Here is a 22,352-nt window from a genome sequence, read left to right as displayed (position 1 = left end):
ACGGTCTTCAACATAAAAAATTTATATCATATAAAAGAAATATATAAAGTAAATAACTTGTAAATTATGTTTTATATTTTAATACCGTAATTATATTTTGAAATTCTTTTTTATTCTTTGTTTTAATTAAGGATGTAGTCTATATTTAAACATTAATAACCGATGATGTACATCGTCTTACAGGGTTCCCACAGTCCTGGAAAGTCCTGGAATTTGACAAGTGTCCTGGAAAGTCCTGGAACTTTTCATTTTTTCTCTTAAATCCTGGAAAAGTCCTGGAATTTTTTAAATTCAAGGATTTAAATTTCAAAATCTTTAACCATATTTTTAAGTTACGTGGGTTCTATAGTTAAAACTTTAAACTAATTTTAAGATGTTAAATCTTATAGTTCTGATTTATGAATAATATCATAATCAAGTATATTTTCCCTCTCACCAATGTAATCATATTTTGATTAAGATAAATATTTCAAAATGTAAAGTATAGTACACAGTTGGTTGCTTCTACTTAATATATTTGTAAAAATGCTTGACATGATAAGAATTATATGATTGATTGAGATTTTTTCATATTTTTAATTTTTAAATTAGTTTAATATTAATAGCGTAGTTTAAATTGCAGTCAGTTTTTAAAATTACGTTTAGATTTTTTCAAAATGTTTTTTCTTTTAGTGTAATAGATTAAAAAAATGCCTAAGAATGAGTGTGTATTTCAAGAAAAATGGTTATATGATGATCAATTTAAACCCTGGGTTCGAAAGATAAATGAATCAATGGCTAAGTGTATCTATTGCTTTAGTAAAATCAACGTTTCTAACATGGGAGAGGCTGCATTAACATTGCATATGAGAAGCAAAAAGCATATACAAAGAAAACCTTTAGAGCAAACCATTAAATCATATTTATCACCTTTAACTTCCCCACCTTCTATTCTAGAAACTTGTTCTGAAGCTATATCACAATTAAGCAATTCAAAAACAATTGATCAATTGTTTATAGGATCATTGACACTTGAAGCTGAGATACGCTGGGTTTTAAATACTGTTTACTCGAGACATTCAATAAATACCTCATCAAGTTCTGGAGAATTGTTCAGAAAAATGTTCCCTGATAGCAATATTGCAAAGACATTTCAATGTGGTCAAACAAAGACCGGGTATGTGGCTACATATGGACTTGCTCCATATTTTCAAAGTGAGCTATTATTGACCCTTTCAACTGCTCCATATTACACTATTTCGTTTGACGAATCACTTAATCAAATATTTCAAAAAGGACAAATGGATATTTTAGTCAGGTTTTGGAATAAAAAATCTGACATCGTTAATACTCGATATCTTAATTCAGAGTTTATGGGCCGGTCCTCTTCTGAGGGTGTTTTAAATACATTTCTCAGTGGTGTATCCGAAATTGACAAAGCAAAGATTTTACAAGTGTCTTCTGATGGTCCCAATGTCAACTTGTTATTTCTCAAAAAATTCAGTGAACAAAGGCAAGAGGAAGAACTAAATTGATATAGGAACATGTGGTCTTCACACCATTCAAGGAAGCTTGAAAGCTGGTGCAAAAGCAAGTGGCTGGAAAATAAATGATGCTTTGAAATCGATGTGGCAATTCTTACACGATTTGCCCACATGGCGAGAAACTTATGAAAATATTGCTGAAACACTGGAATATCCACTTCAATTTTGTGGGAACAGGTGGTGCAAAAATGAAACCTGTGCACGAAAAGCTGAATCTCTTCTTGATGGTTACAAAAAATATGTAACATACGTTAGTGGTCTAAAAAAAAGCAAGCTACCTGGCGTCAATAATAAAAGTTGGCAGATACTAAAAGCTATGATACATGATCCAATTTTACCAGCAAAATTGAAATTCTTTGAAATGGTATCCGAGAAATTAAATGCCTTTCTAAAAAGTTTAACCCATAAACAGATAAGCCCATGGTACCATTTATGAGTGCTATTCTAGGTGATATTATCAAAGACTTATTGAGCCGATTTATTCTCAAAGATGTCTTGAAGAAATGTGATGCACTTTATCAGCTGCTTCAACTTGATATAAACGATAGGAATATTCGAAAACCTCCAGCAGACATTGATATCGGATTTGCTTCTCGTTTAAAACTTGACCAAGCCAATCTAGCTTCTACCGATTACAGAGAAATTACATTTAAAAGTGAAGCTGGGGAGTTTTTAGCAGTTCTGTTGGCACATTTTTTTGACAAGTCCCCATTAAAAGTTTCCATTGTACGCTCTGCTAAATCTGTAAATCCAATCCAAATGGCCATTGATAGCAAACGAAGTAACTGTGTCAAAAGTTTTTTTGTTCTTTTACAAAAATTAGTAAATTGTAATTGTCTGTCAACAAAGTCTGCGGAGCTTTCGGAAGAACAATACAAAAAACTATTTGAAATTGTTGACATCAACAAAAGCGCATTTCAAAATTTTTACCTTAAAAATGATCGACTTGACCAATTTTATTCAGACTTCATTGGGAAAAATACAGCTTATGAAGAAGTTTGGAAGGTTTTTAAATTGATCTTTGTGCTCTCGCATGGTCAGTCATTAATAGAACGTGGTTTTAGTATAAATAAGCAACTTGGTTCAAAACTTGAAGGAGAAATCCCTTGTTGCTTTACGTATCATTGAAGACCACCTTTCATCTTCAGGACAAATTCCTGAAAGCATCAAAATTACCAAAGAAATGCAGCAACAAGCTAGAAAAGCAAGCAGCTCATACCATGAAAACTTGAGAAAACAAAAATTAAAAAAAGAAAGTGACAATGTGGCGTTAAAGCGAAAGATTGTTGATGATGAGTTAAAAGCAGTTCGGGCAAAACGGCGACTTCTTCAAAGTGAAATTGAGTTGTTATCTAACGAGTTGGACAAACTTGCCATAGAGGCAGAAAAGAAAAGTGACTTTACGCTTTTAAAAGAGTTTAATAAACAAAAAAAGTTATGTAAAGCAAAGCGGAAGGAAATTGATGAGTTAGATTTGATAGAAAAAAAGCTGAATAAGAACTAGACAGTATTTTCCATCTTCCATGTAAGGCAAGACTGCACTACACTATTTTATACTTTAGGCTTTGTGTTTTATTAGATAGATTTATTTATGAAAATTTTAGTAAAGTTTTTTATCTTTTTAAATGGTTTACTTCAAAGTAAATTTTCCGAATTTTTTATAGCTGAATCCTGGAAAGTCCTGTAATTTTTTTTTTTTTTTTTGGGGGGGGGGGGGGGGGAAATATCCTGGAAAAGTCCTGGAACTATTTTGCAAAAATCCTGGAAAAGTAGGAAAATGGTCCTGGAAAGTACTTGAATTTTGATATTTTTTTTCTGTGTGAACCTAAGACTGAGGTTCACACGTGTGAACCTAAGTTCAATAAAATATTTTATTGAACATCGCTTGATTTACGTCGGCTTGATATCATATTCTAACGTTAATCCGATTTTCAATTTCCAACATAGAGGCGACATCGTATACAACGTCGCAGATACATCGAATATTTACATCGCTATTACATCGCGATTTGGCGTCAATATTATATCGGATATAAACATCGTTTTAACATCAAAAATTGACATCGCGATTACATCGCATATTAACGTCGATCCAACTTTCTATTTCCAACGTTAATGCGATGTCGCACTCGATGTTGCCTAAACGTTAAACCAACATCGCCGTGCCTACTGGGAGTATATTCAAAGTTTATTTTGTTGAGGTTGATACAATAAGGCTTCTAGGATCAAAAAATCTTAAAAAAACTTATGAAATTAATTTGTTTTAAAAAGTGTATATTGTCTTCTCTAAATACTTCATCTTAATGATCAGTGTTAGTTTTATGCGATTTTTTTAAGGCAGCTAATGTTGACTTACAGCAGATTATTTAGAGAATGAAACTACCATTAGAAAAAAGCAGCAATTCATTTCGTTAGCTCACTTTTTTATGATACTTTGCTTAATGAACAATATCTTAAGAAGCTTGACATTAAAAATCATTCAACCTTTTTTTTTTTAACGTCTAACGTCTTTTAACCTTCTTAAATAACTAACGAAAAGCGAAAAATATTAAAGTTATTCAACTAGGAATAAATTTTTATTTAAGTTAAACACTAGATAGAAGGTAAGGAGGTAACTTTAGAAGGTAAATAGAGATCTTATTTCATAAGCAGATAGCTTTAAATGTCAAGTTTCTAAAAACAGTGCTCATTTAATGTAGAACCTCTAAACAGTGAGTTCGCGTATAATCAAAGCAGATTCAAGCAAGGAATAAGAAAGCATGTTTTTTTATAACTTCATTTATTGGTATAATTATCAAAACAAAAAATGATATATGCGTCCATTCAAGTTGTGTATCTTAGAGCTCTTAGCAGCGTTTCAAACGAACCTCTACGTTTTTGTAGGATCTTATGCACATTTCTATGTCTATTTCTGCACACGCTTGTTTAATCCGTTCATGAGCTTTACCAATTATAGAGGATCTTTTCTTACATACAATATTCTTCAAGTAGCTCCGAAGAAAGTAATCCGGAGGAGAAAGGTCGGGAGAACAAGAAGGCCAATTGATTGGGCTTTGTCTGCCTTTGCATCGTTATGTGAACGTTCAATCAAGCCAGCTTCTCACTTGTAAGAAATAAAAAAGTTTACACCATGTAGTTCAACTAAAGATATAAAAACTCTTTAGGGCATTTGTAGATATGAACCATCTGTGAACAAAACTTCAAAAATGTATTGACAAATTAGACCACATGATAGACTATAATATATTTCCGCACAACTCTGTTCTTTGAATTCTGCAGAAGTATTTGTTTTTATATATCAGAGTGGGCCCAACAGTAGCAATAGAGACGGTTTATAGAACCGTTCATTATTAATTCACACTTGTCTAACCAAATCATCTGATTTAGCAAGTTGGACGTTTCTTCAAACTTTGACAACATAGTCTCACAAAATTCCATTCTTTTGTCGAAATCATCTTTACTTAGCCCTTAAACTGCACTTGATCTGAATGATGGAAAGCCCACTTTTTGAATAGCATGATAATGACTGCTTGAGCACATTTCCATTACAGAAAGCGGTCATTTTGAATATACAAAATCTTAGTTTTTTCAACCATATCTCTTACGTTTTAAACAGCTCCCACTGTAACAATAGAACGAATCTTTTTTCATTGTAACACTGCATGTCTCCTTATATTTGTCAGCCATCGAATCGCATTCTCATGAGGTGGTGTAATAATATGTGATTTCTCCGTTGGCTTTTGACTTCTTAAAAATTCTCAAATTAGGTAAATGAAAAAACAATTTAAATTTAACTTTAAATCGAAAGTTGTGAAGCTATGGTTTTTTTTACAGATATACAGTGGCTTTCAAAAATATAAGGTGACTTAGATTTTTTTGCAATTACCTAAATTATTTCCATGCTTTTTAAAAAAATAAAAAATCATATATCCTAAATAAAAATAAATTTAAAAAAAAAATGAGAAAAAGGTGAAAAAAATTTAACAAAAAAAATGTGTGAAAATTTTAAGGTCAATTAATTTAAACTTAATAACTCTTAAATTAATCATTAGAGAATCCTGAAAATTTAATACTCGCTTTGAACAATTCAAATTGAGAACTGTCAGCAGAGTTTAGTAATAAGGCTGGTTACGCTAGTGTTAGTCATAGCACAGTTCGAAGGTGTCTTAATAAAAAAGGTATTGACTGTTATGTTGCTGCCAGAAATGCGCTTTTAAGGGTGACAAATAGGATCAAAAGATATAATTGATGTAAGGAAAAACCTCACTGGTTATTTTTAGTGATGAATAAAATCGTAAAGAGAGATTTATCGTTAAAAGATTTAGCTTCAAAGAAATATTAGGAAATATTTTGTGTTCCAAGAGTACAAGACATTGGTGACTCGAAAGGTATATGGGATACATTTCTCTTCAGGAGATAGAATTTCAAAATATTTATATTAGGAAAATTAACCAGTATAATTACAAAGAGACCTTGGAAATTAAGCTTTTCTCTAGCGCTAGATCATTTTTTGAAAGGCGTAAAAATTGGATTTTCTAACAGGCTTGCGGAACTGTACACGCTGCTTGAAGCAGTCACTCGTAAAGAGTGAGGAATAGTACATTTAAATCGCTAAAAATTGGTAAAGAATTTTTAATATCTGTTCTGTAGATTACATATATATTTAGTACCGTGTGGTAAAATACATTTTTTACAATAAGGTTCTTATTCTAAAATGTTTTGCTAATACTTTCATACAATAAGCACTATGCACCTATGCAATTTAAATACAATTGTTTAAATACTAGTTATTTAGATAAATTATCTGTGTTTCTTGATGTTATAAAATATTTTGTTAGTTTTAAAATCTACTATATTTTTCATTCAAATAGCACTTTTTTTTGATGAAATTTCTTACTGTAAAAATGAAAACACATTGAGTACCAATGCTCCCCATGTAAGGGAGCATTGGTACAAAAAACCTATATATAGAAAAGTCAATAGCATTATACTTAACCGTTAATATCTCTGAACATAAATTATATTAAAATGTAGCAAATTCATTTACAAAAATAGCGAAAATAATTTACTTCCAATCCGGGTGACAAAGCTTTTCACATAAAAATGTTGCAGAACTTGTATTTTAATGTGATGTCTTAGATACCAGTATTTCTTAGAAATATTGCATTATGATGACGGTGTCATATTTTACCACTTAGGAAATTCTTTTTCATAAAAGATAAATGCTTTTTAAAAAGTGCATAAAAAAACGAAGCAACACTTACGAATCATTTGGATCTCATTTAAAATATCTGCTCTGCCCATCAGCGCAAGAGACTTTTCGACCACGAACATAAAGTCAGAATGATTTTTTAAAACAAGCAATCTAAGTAGCTCGTCCATTTTACACTGATCACAGTGTTTATCGAGGTCAATTTTATCAATGGAAGCCTTGGAAAAAACAGCGTCATGTGCCAATCTTTTCCACTCAGAAGCTATCTTATCAACCAATATGGTTTTTATTCTGGGATCCATGATGAACGTGTCTGAAAAAATGCAAGATGCTTAGCATTTAAGTTTTAGCTAATTGATTTTTCATATTTATATTTACACTAATGTTTTTAAGGCCGTTTAAAAATATTGCACCATCGTTAAAACACATATGTTAAAGAAACTCTTGTAAAAAAATGCTTACAATTTAAATAAGACAGGCGGAACAAATCAATAAATTATCTCTAGAACGAAAATGGAGTATAAACAAAAACATATCTAAACTGAGGCTCTTGGTTTTGAAAGGAGATTTGAGAAACAAAAAAATTAAATAGAACTTTAGCTTTCAGAAAATGCACATCATTCAGATTTCACTAGTTTATCCCAATTAAAAAAAAAAAAATCACGATAGATGGGACCTGGGCTATTTGGCTACAGTTTAGTTTTTGAGTTCTGTGCATTTCAGGATAAGTTTTTTTTAAAAATATCAAACTGCAGTTCAAAAGAATATGAAATTGGAAACTACATTCAAATGTTATACATTATTTAAAATAGTAATAAAGGAGAAATTTTTCCGGTAATAAAGGAGAAATTTTGTAAAGAGGGCTTTTGTTTGAAGAGAATATTGTTGTGATCTCATCGATTTGTTGCGAGAAAACTACAAGCTAACCGGGCCATGGAATCAAGTATGAGATTGTTTGATATGTTTGAAACGTATGATAGCACTTCCAATGCCACGGTTTGGATACGAAAAACGAAAGTGATTGGTGAAACTCAGAATCTTAATTTGAACAACTTTTTTCAATTCTTCTCATAAAAGCAGCCTGTTGACCGCGAAAGAGTATACGATGCTTTGATCGCGAAAGAAAAAAGAGATTTAGTAGAAGTCGAGCGTGTGTTATTAGCAGCATTTTCTGTAGATACCTACACTGCAAATGAACTGTTCACAAAACGTGAATTAACTAACGGAGAGAAAGCTGAAGTGTTTTTGGATTATTTTGCTAGAATTTTTATCGTCAAGGTTTAGAGCTGTGATGGATCCGATTAGTATTATGTTACCCAAAGTAAAAGTTGTGTTGAACCGTGTAGATGTGACTGATAGTTATGCTGTTGGCGCTATATTTTGTTTAAAAAACTAAAACTTTTTTTTTTTAACTTACCATTAAAAAAAAAAAATTTTTAGTTTTTTAAACTTTTGATATTTAAAGGATTTTTTTAAGGTTTAAAAAAACGTATATTTTTGTTCAGATTCTTTTAAAGTAAAAAATGATAAATGTTATATTTCTATATTATTTTTATGCGAATTTAAAATAATCATATATTTGAATGAATGTAAAACTAGAAGTAGAAAAAAAAGGTTTTTGGGATGGTACTTTTTTGTTGCTTTATTGCTTTCCTAAAAATTGATTGTTTGAGCACGTGGTCAGAGATGTCGGTTCGATTTTTTTTTGATAAAATATAGTTACTGTGAATTGACTTAATTGCTCTGCCAAACTATTTAGACGACCTCTGTGACCACTTGCTTTAAAATTATTCTTCCTACTTGGAGTTTAATTCAAAAACAGGTTTAATTTTGTGTAGCTTTTCTAAATGGAAACTCCGTAGCTCAATAAAACTCGGTATATTAAAATTTTATCTTAGGATTCTTTGTTTTAAGCTTTCATTTGACTAAGTTTTACCTTCCCATGCCTTTAATAAATCTAAATAGTACTTTCGCTCTTCGTTAACTTTTAATACATGTGTTCCCCCCATGGCACATTTTCTTATGAGTGTTTGAATATCTTTAAAAAAGTTGATGATAATTTTATCAAAAACTCAGTAGAGGAGGAACGTGATAACATGTATATTATTTATAACATGGGAGGTAATGGTCAAAGCGAGCAATCTAAGTTTCAGAATGTAGCAACTATGAAGGGAGGTTTGGATGATCGAACTGTGTATAGGGTAGTGTTTTTCCTGTTGGATTTTCGAAGTAGGAAATAAATAATATGGAAAAGTTGTATTCTGAACAGTCCAAATACAACCCGTCATTATACCTTTGTTTTGCATTAAAGATTACTTTTATTCAGGAAGTTTGAACATTTACAAAATGAAATTTTTTTTTTAAAGAATATTGAGTTTACACTACATGAAAACACTTTTGTTCTAAATTCATGTTTGTCAACTATTTATACCACAATGAATGATTGTCGATACGCAACATGGATTGGGTCTTCAATACTGCATACAAAATTTCTGCAATTAAATATGAAAGAAAATTTCTACCAAGGAACAGCCATGAATTTACTGAAACCAAAAAATTATCCAAATGTGATTATAAGAATTTTAAATTTGGATACTAGAATGATTAAAGTATTTATATGAACATTACAACCCCATGACCGGATATACAACTGCATGACCGGATATAAAAATTTTCAAGCAGACATCTGAAAGTCTGTTTGGTCTCATTTCTAATACCTAGCTTTTAAAAGCCATTCAAAATTCAGTCTGTGCATAGGCTGGTGGCTCATGGTGTTTCTCTTATAAATGAATAAAAGTATCCAATAGGTTCTTTGCCTGAGAGTGCCATTGTAGTCAAAAGTAAGGCCAACAAAAATGGAAATACAGACTATGAAAAATCAGGATTAGATTAATTGAAATTGGTTGTTAGAGTGTGACGAAAATGAGATGGGACCGCACAAAGGTCAAATTCCCTTAGAGGCTATTATTCAGCAAAACAAAAATAAAAAAATCCGACTTGTTCTTGACTCGAGATTAGTCAATGATTTTATTGAGGCATATATAAGATATGCAGATGTGTGTGTGTTGAAAAACTAAGAGAATGGAGAAAATGGGCAACAAACCAGCGATTATTGATTTGCTCAAGACTTATCTCCAACTAAAAACAGATAAATCTCTTTAGTCTTTCAAAACCATGGTTTTTCAAACCAAAAGGTATTGCTTGACATAACTTGGTTTCGGATTAAATGTTGGGCTAATGATTATGAAATCCGTTGTAAGTGTCATTATTTATCGAGATGATTTGTGAAGAGTCGAACTTTCGCTTATGTGGATGACATTTTTGCCTACAAAAGTGTGGTGAGTCTCAATTATGTCAAGAGCCATTTTATAAATATGATTTGGCTACAAAAAAAGGTGAACTGCTGATGATGTGGTTCATGCGTTAGGGTATTGTGTGCGCAAAGTTGGTAACTAATTGATGTTGTCCAAAGGAAATCGAGTTAATACTAGTTCGCAAAAGTTAACCAGATAAGTGGTGTATTCAATTAATGGACAGCTGGTTGGTCATTTACCAGTCTGTGAATAATTACGAATGATTTGAAGTCCTTTAATCGTTGTTAGTTTGCCAAAGGGTTGGGACAATGAAGATCGTGATGTATGAAGTTAAAAAAAGTTTATGGTGAATAGAAATTTTGGTATTTGGGCTGTGCGTAATAATGAGCGAAAAGTGTGGATTGATGTAAGTTCTTCAGCGATTGGTGCTGTTATTCAAATTGATGAAACACAGTGGAAAATGCAACTTGGCTGAGAAAAGAAAGGTCTAATGTTCATACAAATATGGCAGAATTGGACGCTTTGGTACGAGGAATGAATATGGCTCTGACATGAAAACTGAAGAAGTGACTACTTTTACCGATTCCGTGACACTATTCCACTGGGTTTTTGCTTGGAGAATCAAGGCTAAGATCAAAAGAAACTGGTGAAATAATGATTCGAAGAAGACTAAACGTGCTGAAATAACTAATAGGAGAATACAATCTTATTGCTAAAGTAAAACTCGTTCCTTCTGAAAATAATTGAGCTGATGCATTAATAATTGAGCAGACGGCTAAACTAACTGACTGTGACTTAGTGTCAGATTTGTTGAGTTGGAGTTGCAGTAGTGGAGGCCGAACACAATTCCGATATACATCAAAGAAGTGGACACTTTGGAGTGAATCGAGCGTTAAATTTTGTTCGCAAAGCAACTGCAAATGCAAATGAAAACGACGTTCTAAACGTGATCAAAAATTTCTAACCATGTCAGTCTATAGATCCAGCGTTCATACGGTGGGTAAAAGGGAAATTGGGTGTGAAAGAAAGCTGGAACAGATTTGGTAGGATGTTACACATTATGGTGCTGAAAAGATTCTGAGCAAAATTAACCTTCAAAATACGCATTGTAGCGACAACTATCAAACTCATACGGAAATGTTTCGATAATTTCAATCCACCGTCTTATCTTTTATGAACGAGGAGCACCGTATGAAATATTGACAGACAACGAGCCGACCTTTAAAAATACAGAGCTCCTTTAATAGTTGGGGAATGCGTACTAGATTTCGAGCCGCTAATTATTGTTAAGGAAACGGATTTGCGGAAAGAAACCACCGTACGATTAAGAGAATATCAGAAAAATAAAAAATGTCAATAGGAGAAGTGGAATATTGGTGGAATTTTTCTGCCGACCAAAACGGTGTAAGCCCGATGGACAAAAATATGCAGCAACCCGATTGGTATTAAACAATTGTGAAAAGAGAACCTTCCTGTAAAAAATGACAAGCACAAAAGATTTTGAATTGGCAATAAAGTTTGTCTGAAACAACTAAATGCGAAGTGTCATACTAAGTGGCAGCCAGCTTCAATAACTCAAGATGTATCGAACTAACAGAGGTGGGCACTTCCGATAAAAGTCGATATTCCGCTATTGTCGGTCTAAGAAAAAATTTTAGGACTATCGAACTAATATATATAATGGACTTCGACAATCGGACTGTTAGTATTAGATATCCGATATTCTGATAACTATCGGATTAAGTTAAAAGTACCGGACTATCGGACTGAAAAACTAACTACCGTACTTCGACTGTCGGAACGTCTAAATTTTATATTTCCGTCTTCCTAATTTTGATATGTGTAATAAATTGTTTTTTTTTAAAGAAGTGCAAATTCAGAAATTGTGATAACGACATTTGAGGTATATCTATTTGTACCGTAATATTCTTATGAATAAATCTGGAAGTTGACTCCTTTTACATACTAAATATCTGATAAAATACACACAAAGAACAGTATACTAGTGCAGCCTGATTTTGAGTCTATCATGATTTCCTTACATTTTGTTTTTCTTCTGCCCATAAAATTAATGCTAATATTTTTATAACTCATCGTAATATAGTTAGTGAGTAGCATTTTGTACTCATCTTTCTTTTATCTATACAAATTATGAACTCTTATATTTGTAAGCTAGATGTTCTTATGAAAAAATCTGAAAGTTGACTTCTTTTATATACTAAATATCTGATAAAATACATGCAAAGAACAGTATACTAGTTGCATTTATACGCCAGTCAAAAACTTTCGTAATATTATTTTCTTACCCCTTTCACAATACAGTTGGAAAGCACCTGGATCAATTTGCAATCCTGCTGATAATGTTTGTAACACAACATTAATCATTTTCAGTAATGCTAGACACTATTTCATGGGTTCTGAACCTTTGTTTAGTCCAGCACTCCCTTTAAGATTTAACAGAAAACAGTGACCCCCCCCCCCCCCCAATTTAGCAAATATTGAATATATTTTCCAAAAAAACATTAAAACTATTGATTTTCAATTTAAAAAGATAATAATTTATTTTATTTATACATTAGGTTAGTGTGATGGTTGTTGTTACTTTTTAGCACAGTTTTTCTATTCTTGGTTTTATCTTTGATTTTGCAAGCCTCATATCATAATCAATGTTCAATACACTTCTTTGTTTTATCTTTAATTTAACCATTGTGGAAAAACCAAATTCACACCTGTAAATTGATGCAAATGCCAATTGCACTGGCATTACCATTTCAGATAACATTCGGTAACTGGCACTATTTTTTGACCAGAATGCAACTAAGTTCTCCTTTTCGATCATCAATCTTGCAGATGCATCTTCCTGCAACTGCATTAACTGTGTCTGTGCAGCATATTTTTTATCTGGAATGCATGTCACGGGAGCATTCAATGGATTTTTGACCAATGTTGCTATTTCATTTGACAGCTCTGGAAAATGGTTATTGATTTAAGATGCCAACTGCTTCAAATGTTCATTAATCATTTCTTTAATTTCTGAAGATAGCATCACATCACGATTGTCCAATATATCTGAACATTTTGAAAACATTGCAACATTTTCTAACTTTATCTTTCTGTGCCAATTTGCCAATTTTCTGATGAAAGCTTTAATTTAGTCTCTAAAATCAATGGTATTGGTTTCTCTGCTCTGCAGTTGCAAGTAAGGATGATTCAGTTCAGAAAATGTCAGTTAAATATCCAAGTTTCAGGTCAAAATAATAATCACTCATGACATTCAACACCAGATCAATCAGTAAAGAAACAAAGTCATGTGATGTGTACGCTTCTTATTACTGAGTGATCTGGTTTTCACAATAATCTTAAGTTCATCACTTTATTTTTTGTAATAATTTATCACTTATTTTTTGTAATTATTATAAACTATAATGCATATTTAAAAAATTGTATTAAATGCTAGAAGTAAATGACCCCCTTATGGATAAAATGGAATACTTTCATGACCCCCCTAGAAAAGCTATATGACCCCCTTGGGGGTCATGACCCCCAGGTTGAGAACCCCTGCACTATTTGAACATTCTCAAAAAACCTTATACAATGAAGCTACCCTTGTTTGGTTTCTTAAAAAAAAAAAAAAAAAACGTGTAAAAGCGTATTATGTTCACCTCATACGCACAGCAATGTTTTAGCTATTTGGTCAGAATTGAATGATTGGTCAAAATGTTATGTGACTTGTGGCAATGGTTCAATACGAAGACGGAGAGATTGTATCCACACAACTTTTTGTTGTTATAGCAACGAATCTGAGACAACTAATTGTTTTAATTATTGCCAAGGTAACATGCTTTTTTTTAGCTTTTAGTTTGTCTTTTGTTAACTTTTTTGTTTTTATCAATTTTATTACTTTTATTGGAAACAAAAAAAACCTAAATAGTTCTACTCTTCAAGTTAAAAAGTTTTTCTGAAACTTGAAGAATTTATTTAGCTGTGGCTCTTTTCATCTAAGATATTTAAGAGCGTATTTGTGGCGATTTTTATTTAATCATTTGAGATTTTCTACAAGTTTACTGATATTATATTTTCGAAGAGGTTTTCCATGTTCTCTTTGCGCCTTTTTAAGTTTTTTTTACTTTGCAGCAATAAAGTTATGGAGGTTTTTGAATTAATAAGCTTAGAAAAATTATCAAATTTTTTTGAATTAACTTGACTGTGTTGGCATATATATATATATATATATATATATATATATATATATATATATATATATATATATATATATATATATATACAGTACATATTAGCAAGGTGACTTTCTACTCATTAGTTATAGTAGCGTTTCTGAAATTAATTAAAGTTCGTCACAAATTTAATGTACAAAACTGTAATTGCCTCAGAATTCTTAACAAAAAAGCTACTTTTTATTATCTATTCAATATTTACTTAGTTTATTCATAATGGATAATTTATGGATAATGAAAATAGAGTTAGGTTTGCCTTCGCTAAGATAGGATAGATTAGGTTAAGCTAATTTTATTTAAGGTAGGTTAGGCTAGTCTAATGTAGGTTAGAAAAAAAAGAGCTAAACCCTTCCCCCCTGTAGAAAAAACCTAATTATAACCCTGGCAATTATACCGTCTCTGTACCTACATACCTACCTCACAAAGTAACAGGTCCTAATATTCAGTATTTAAATCCTTACCTTTGAATTTTTGTTATTGCTCCACCCTTACTTCAGCTAGGAGTTGTTGGGCACAAGAACATGTTCATGAAGGCCAACGTCAAGAGAAGTATCATCACTGGGGTAGTGATGAAGTTAAGACCTTTTGAGGATATTGGCGGGATCGAATTGATAGCAGGTGCTGAAGATGACCACTTCAACTATATGAGAAATGACGATATAGTGGCCACTCAGGGCCGCCTGGAAGAAGACATTGAGAAAACCGTTAATAGATGAAACAGAGTCAGAGGCAACAGCAGGACCCACATCTCATTTGAGCAGTTCTCGCTGGTCAAATGGTGTGTTTTTTTCAAAACAAATGAAAAAAATTAGAAAAAAGTTTTTAAATTTTTAAAACTATCGGTCTATCGGATTATCGATAATCGGACGGGCAAATCATAAAAATATCGGACTATCGATATCGGATTAGAAACTCAAACCATTGGACTTTCTGATATCAGACTCAAAAAAATTAGCAGTTGCCCAGCTCAACGAACCAGACCGTAGAAGTGAACGGTTTTCCGCGTCATGTGAAAAACATTAGACCTCTAAATGTTATTCAGTCGTTATGAACTATCTCTAAAGTTGAAATTGAAATGAGTACTGAAACTTTTCAAGAGAACACGGAAAACTATGAATACCAAATTAGAGATGTGTTAGAAACAAACGTGTACTTTCCTTTGTAAAACTTTCTTTTGTGATGGAGTACTCGGGAACGACTCATGGCTTCAAAATAGCTTGATTGGTAACTCTATGATCCGTAAGGATCAAGGAGGAATAAGACTCCAGTGCGAAATTTATTTGAGCTTTAATAATTTTACGGAATTAATAAATTTGATAGTTGCAAAAATGGTTGTAAATAAGTGTTCGTTTTAAAACTGTGTTGGCTTTTAGGAAAGGAAAAACCAACACATACCAAACAAAAACATTTCCCATCATCGAAGTTATTTTCATAATTTTAACTTTTTTCTGTTACTTATATGCCTCTTTTATTAATTAGCCTTTTACCTTAATCTTAAAAAACTTTTTTCGTTTCATTTTCCCTTCGATATCTAACATTTTTGCAGATTTTTTTCTTTTTTTAAAACTTTCTTTAACGAACTTGCTAGTAATAATGTAATTCTTTTTTCTTTCCCTATTTAAACTTCTGTTTTTTAAGTTTTTTTGAATGGTCTCAAGTATTCAGGAGTTATATTTCAACTGGCTTATCTGGATTAAGTATATCATTATTGCCTGAAGATGAGACTAGGCAATATGGTTTTAAATCTTTTGAGCGATAAACTTCTGACTTGTTGTTCTCTGATATTGTCAACAAAAGTAATACTAATAAGACAAGTCTTTCTTTTGAGCTTCTGGTATACTTGACAAAATGATAAGAAAACTGTAAAAACTGAACTTCATTCATCTAACAAAAAAGGTTTCTCAGCAGAAATTACATATCTCCACTCTCCAGCTTTAAACGAATTAGAACAGATTCTAAATTGTAAAACTTCCTAACGTCAGTGGGATTAAAGCTGGAAACACGTTTGACTTGTTGGTTCCGGTTTTCTAATAAATAGTTTTTTTGCATCTTTTGAGGTGAGCAGTGAACTATTCTTAAAGTATTAAAAAAGTCACACAGTATGTAATATATATATATATATATATATATATATATATATATATATATATATGCATAAAAAAGGTTATTCTTACCTGTATAGATTTGGTGCAACCAAGCGTTTGCTTGGTTTGTTGTTGTTGTTTGCAGTATTGGGACAGGCATCCTGTAGGAATGTTATTGTTTTGGCTGTCTTCCGAATAGACCTTCCTTCTACCAAAATTGCATCAATAGCATTTTTTATTAAATTTTGAGAAGTTAAAGCTCTCTCTGTTTCTCTTTTGTAATTTCGCATGTCGGCTGATCTTTACTATCATATAAATATAATGAATTTTGAACAATCTGAATAAGGGGAAGTTGGCACATGTTGCCAACTAGCCCTACAATTATTGTACCAACTTGACCCTAAAATCTATTTGTTCACAAAATGGCCCACAGATCCTTTAAACACAAAATATTGAAAAATGCAAAGTATAAGAATTTTGAGTGAGCCATAAAACATTTTCACTTTCATCAGCTCTATTGGAGTTTACATGTAGTTAATACTATTTCTTTTTAATATTGTAAAAGTAATATAGTTACAAAAATTACCAAATTACTAAAAAACATAAAAATTGCTGTAACTTCTATATGTGTGCGCTAATTGCCCCGACACTTCACTTGAAGATGAATTAGTTAAATAAGTAGGTTCCATGAGAATTGTTAAAATTTCCCGTTGAAAACTGCTAAGTTAAATAGAGTATGTCAACTTACCCTAGTAGCCAACAAGCCCCGGCCTCCCCTAGCTTTTTTGATTAGAAGAAAATGTTTTTGTTGATGAATTGATGGAAAACGTTAAAAATGATTGCAATTAATGTCGAAATGTAGAAACGATATTACGATATCTAGCGCTTGTATAGTTTCGTATCCCTACCCCCCCCCCCCTCCTTGCAGATTCAGAAAAATCCTTGTCTGAAACGGAAAAATATGGTATCCATTTTGTTATTTGACAAATGAAAAGTACTCCAATTCACATTTGAAAAAAAGCACTGACTACTTTTTTTAAATTAAAAAAAAAAAAAAACACGAATAAAATGAAAGAAGATAAAAACGAAGAAAGTAAAGATTATTGTTACATATTAGTTTAAGCTACTATACTCGAGATAAGATTTTAAAGTTATTTAAACGAAAAAAAACTTACTGGTTCGCTCCTTATTTTTGCTCCGCTCGGTTTAAAAAATTTCTCATGAGTTTATACAGCTAAGCAAAAAACCATGCTGACGTCTGTTAAAAGTCACTGAAATAACATAATTATTGGAGATATGTAAAATAACATAATCTGGTTGGTGGAAATGGTAATCGCAGTTTTTATGCTTAGTAATGGTAAAATGCCTAGAGTTAAGTATTTCAATTTAAACTTCTTTTATTAGTAAATCTATTAATTTATAAACTTATTTACTACGGTTTAAATGCAGACAAAAACTGAAAAAGTACATCGAACCCAATTTATGCTGTATCATGATTAAAGTTCAAATTTTTAAAAAATGCCGATTATTGACCTGAAGGCGCCATTTAAATGTTTCTCTTTGAAAAACTTTTCGCTATGTTTTTAAATAGTCAATACACAACAAGTGAGAGGATTAAACGTCAATTTTAAAACTGCTAATGAATTTCGAGATATAGGAATTAAAATTTCTTTTAGTAGATAAAAAGAGGATTTCTTAAAACCAGTTATTTACCTGAATATATTAATTCTGCATTTAAACACAAGGTTAGAAAAAAAACACCAAATATATTTGTGCTTCTTTTGTGACTAAAGCTTTTCGCTCTCTAGAAAAGTCTCAATTTCAACCCGTGTCGTTTGATAAAGCTCTCATATGATGAATGTATGTAAATAGAATCAGCTTAAAACAGCACTATCTTTTTTACCGTTGCTTCTGTGACACTGTTTTTGATGATTCCGCAGATTACTTTTCATAAGTGCCAACATACTTAAGTAGCGTTTTAACTAAAGCTCTTACTTATTCTTCATAAGTCATGATTTGGAAGTTTTAAGACTCGTTAAAGTAAAAAAAGTAGTTTAATTTTAATGCTACTCTTCGATTTGTCTGTTCTAAAGTTGTGTACGTAAAGTGTGTGTCTTGTTGTGTAGTTTGAAATACCCACGTATGGTTGCAATAGATTCCTTTTTTTCAACGTCGAATTAAGCAATTTTGCACAAGCATTTTAAAGTGTCAAATCTTTAACTCAATCATCAGGTTTTAGTTTGTTGATAAAGAGAGACTTCCAATAATGACAAGATTCATCATCTTCCTGTTCTTTGTCATCTTCATTATCACCATTTTATCCAGTAAGTTAGTGATAAGATATTATCAGAATTAAATTGAAATGAATACAAATGAACATTTATGCAAATGAGTATTTTAATATACTTTTGATTGTGATGTGTTTCAAACACTGATCTCTATAATAACTGGATAGCGCATCTCTAATATCAAAATTGACGCCAAAATCGCCATATTGGAAAGCCCCAGAACAATGAAATCTGATATGTGCGATAAAGCGATAAAGCGATAAGCCGAAAAACAGAACTTAAAGCTTACGGGATTAAAATTTTCGGGGCTTTCCAATATGGCGACTTTGGCGTTAAAAAATAAGAAGTTTTGCTCGGAGTTGCGCTATCCAGTTATTATAGAGATCAGTGGTTTCAAAAACTTATTGAGCGTACAAAATAATTTTTAAAACTGTAGAACTCCAGATGACAATAACACTCCATAAGACAACATAACAGGTCATATTATAACAGGTCATATTATAACAAGTGGATTTACTGCAGGCGAAATACAAAATAAAACTTTCTTGCCTCCTTAAAAATTATAAGAAATAAAGATTTGCTACATGAAGTTACATTTTCATTTTACATACTACATATTGTAACGGGAAGTTTTTTAAATAAAGCATTAGTCTAAAATTTCCGTTGATGTCTTAGAGTTATGTCATTAGTGATCGACCGGAACAGAGATTTTGCCGGAACAAAAACCAAACCGGTAATAGATTCAAAATATTCCTAACCGGAACCGGAACCGAAAATAAATCCAAACCGGAACAGGAGCAGAAACCGGAACCGAAAATAACTAATATATTTTTAAAAAGTTAGTTCTAATTTAAAGAAAAGTTAATGTAGTAAAAATAACTAAAATTTTAAATTTTTTTTAAGTTTTTCCGAAACCCAAGGCATAAAGAAGCAATTGGACAATTTAAAAAAATCCTTTAACACTTAAATGATTTTTTAGCCTATCGGACAGAATTCGAACTCATGAATATGGAACTTCAAGATCATTCGTCATGAAAGTGCGTAAACTCTGTTAGTTTGAAGTCTTATAGAGTCATGAAAGTACCTAATTGCAATAAGAAACAGAATTTGGCTACCAAAAAGCGAGCTAGAAAATTATTTGATTCAGTAATGACAAATCAAAATGGCTGCCTTTTCATCGACGATAAAACTTACGTCAAAACTGACTTAAAACAGATCTCAGATCGCCAATTTTATGTTTCAAACATGAACAATGAAAATTACGTCAAAACTGACTTAAATCAGATCTCAGATCGCCAAGTTTAAGTTTCTAAAGTGCGACAAGTTCTGTATAAAGTTTATGATATGGTAAGCGATATGCAGATTTGGCCGTAAGTCGGGCTAAAAATTCCAGAATCTGTTGTGTGCAAGATAATGAGCAGTATCAAGACAACGATTCCTGAACCTCCAAGGAAACCTCCAATTGTAATTTTTTATTTAGTTAATAAATGAGACACAGCTTTAATATAAGACCGAACTTTTAAACTGATATTTTATTTAAAACATTTTCCGTTAAAATGTGCTCAAATTTTACGTACCCGGACTTTAATTGTTATATTTACAACGATGTAAAAAAGCAGCTGTAGTAAAAATTAAATATCTATAATAGCATAAAAGTGAACATCATTATTTGAGTTCGCAATAGTAGCAATAATATCTGAAAGATTAAATAATCAAATTAAAAGAACTTGCTTATTCTATTCTAACGAGAATGTAATAAAATGACTTGTGTCTTAAACGTAGAAGCTACAAGATGCTATAAAAACTTAATGTAAAAGGTCGTTGCAGTACAACGGAGCACCTTATTTCTAAAAGCGTGATCAGAAATAACTTTATAAGGACTTTTGTAGATCTCAACGTAGAGCAGCTATAAATACAGTGTTTAATTTTTTTTAAAAAAAAAATGCATATCCATCGTAGCACAACTTAAAAGCATAAAGCATTGCAAAAGTAATAGAAACAACTGGTGCTCACTAACATGACATCTATTACAAAGTCTTCTATGTTTACTTTCTAAAGTTATTTCTCATTTTAAATGGTTCAATAAAACAAAACTCTCTTTTTTCCCAAAACAGGAAATGATTCATTCAGTATTAATATTGCTTTTTTGTCCTAACGCGATGTAAAGCAGTTAATAATTACAGAAGTTTAGCAAAACTTTATTTCACGTATTAAGTTAAGTTAAAATAATAATGAAAATTGAAACTGAGAACAACACCATTTTGTTTTTCTCTCTATATATTATCTTACTTAGCGTGTTAGTTGATTACAACGTGGATTTTATAAACTTGACGAGATATGAATTCTGAAACAAAATTATTTACTATCAATGGCTATTAGCTTCCATGCGATTTTACTTTATCAGTTAGTAAAATTTATTTTAGATACGATATAAATTTTGGATTCTATACAATGATCCCAACATATTTCAAAACGTAATTTAGAACAATAGTAATCATTTGCATTACAATAGTAATCATTACATTGTTGTATAAGTGAGATCAAATTTAAAAGTAGAATTATTTTTTTTGAGTTTTCAGTCAAAGTTTGGAATGGGAGAATTCTTAAATTGGTCAACTGAAGAAGTTTGTTTGCATTTAGGGCAGAAATGTATAGGTGATTTAAGGCAAAAAAAATTGTTGGTTAGACAAGCGTTTTGAGTTTTTAAATGTTTGACTGTTTTATAGTAATTATACTGATGTTGAACTTAATTTCCTTTTTTGTATTTAGAACATATTTTTTTTTGAAATGGCTGCATGTAATAAAAAATTGTGTTTGATTTGTTGTACATGTGGTATGCAGAAGTACCCGGTGCAAACTTATTTACAACTTTTGTGCATCATTCATGAACATACCCCTTATTTTTTCCCAGTGCGTAATGTTTTGTTGTCCAGCCAAATATAAATCTGTAAAATGTTTATGTCGCCATATGTGCAAAAAGTATGTCTAGTTTTTAGCGCAAGTATTACGAAATAACTCTGACAAAATTGTGAGTGAAACGATGAAAAATCAAATATTAGCAGATAGTGTGGTGATAGCACCACAACAGAGTTTGTTATTGATTCTACCACTGACAACTGCAGTCTTGCAACAAGTAGTTTTGATTCTGATTTAGGTGACATATCTTTATCCTCACTAGTTAATCTACTCAGTCGCTTGCAGAAACATTATGCTATATTTGTAGTTGCAAGAGCAGAAAAATATTTTTTTTTCTCTGTTGTTCAAATTCATTTAGGGAACGAAGTTCAATCATTGTTAACATAATTTAGACACATTTTTTGTGATCTAATAAAGCAGCAACTTGGGAAAAACCTGGTATATAACAGGAATTTAAATCAACTTTTAAACAGTGATTTGCTTTTAGATAAAGTTTTATCAGTGGTCAATTCTATCCAAAAGTTTATTTCATTTTGTAAGTCAAACTTAGGTCTTATTTTGGCAGTTGAAACAAAATGACACTCCATGAATGAAAATCAATGTGAAAATGGTTTAAAAACACCAAGCTGTGAAACCTTTCAATATGTAGCAGTTTTTTACCATTACTAAAATACTTTAAAATGAGCTTATCTGGAATTCAATAAAGGGAAAACTTGAAAAAGATGAGTCTATCAACAATTATCAAAATGATAATCAAAACAAAATAAAAACTATTACATT

At 31.4% G+C, this 22,352-nt stretch overlaps 1 protein-coding gene across 1 annotated transcript in view; it reads right to left on the bottom strand.

Moving 5' to 3' along the window:
* Positions 1-17,849, bottom strand: part of LOC149886632 (uncharacterized) — a 32,396-nt gene extending 14,547 nt beyond the window's left edge. The window contains exons 1-2 of the mRNA XM_090091050.1: positions 17,544-17,849; positions 6,788-7,048 (exon numbers count right to left, since the gene is read on the bottom strand). Of these exons, the coding sequence (XP_089947176.1) occupies positions 6,788-7,037 (250 nt within the window). The 5' untranslated portion in view covers positions 7,038-7,048; positions 17,544-17,849. The remainder of the gene's footprint in view (positions 1-6,787; positions 7,049-17,543) is intronic.
* Between the last annotated feature and the right edge of the window lie 4,503 nt (positions 17,850-22,352).

Source organism: Hydra viridissima, unplaced genomic scaffold (genome assembly GCF_058129835.1).
Source record: "Hydra viridissima isolate aposymbiotic clone 2 unplaced genomic scaffold, HvirCarnegie_v1 scaffold_6, whole genome shotgun sequence".
NCBI classification, from domain to species: Eukaryota; Metazoa; Cnidaria; class Hydrozoa; order Anthoathecata; family Hydridae; genus Hydra; species Hydra viridissima.
This window is presented reverse-complemented; position numbering and strand designations above follow the sequence as displayed.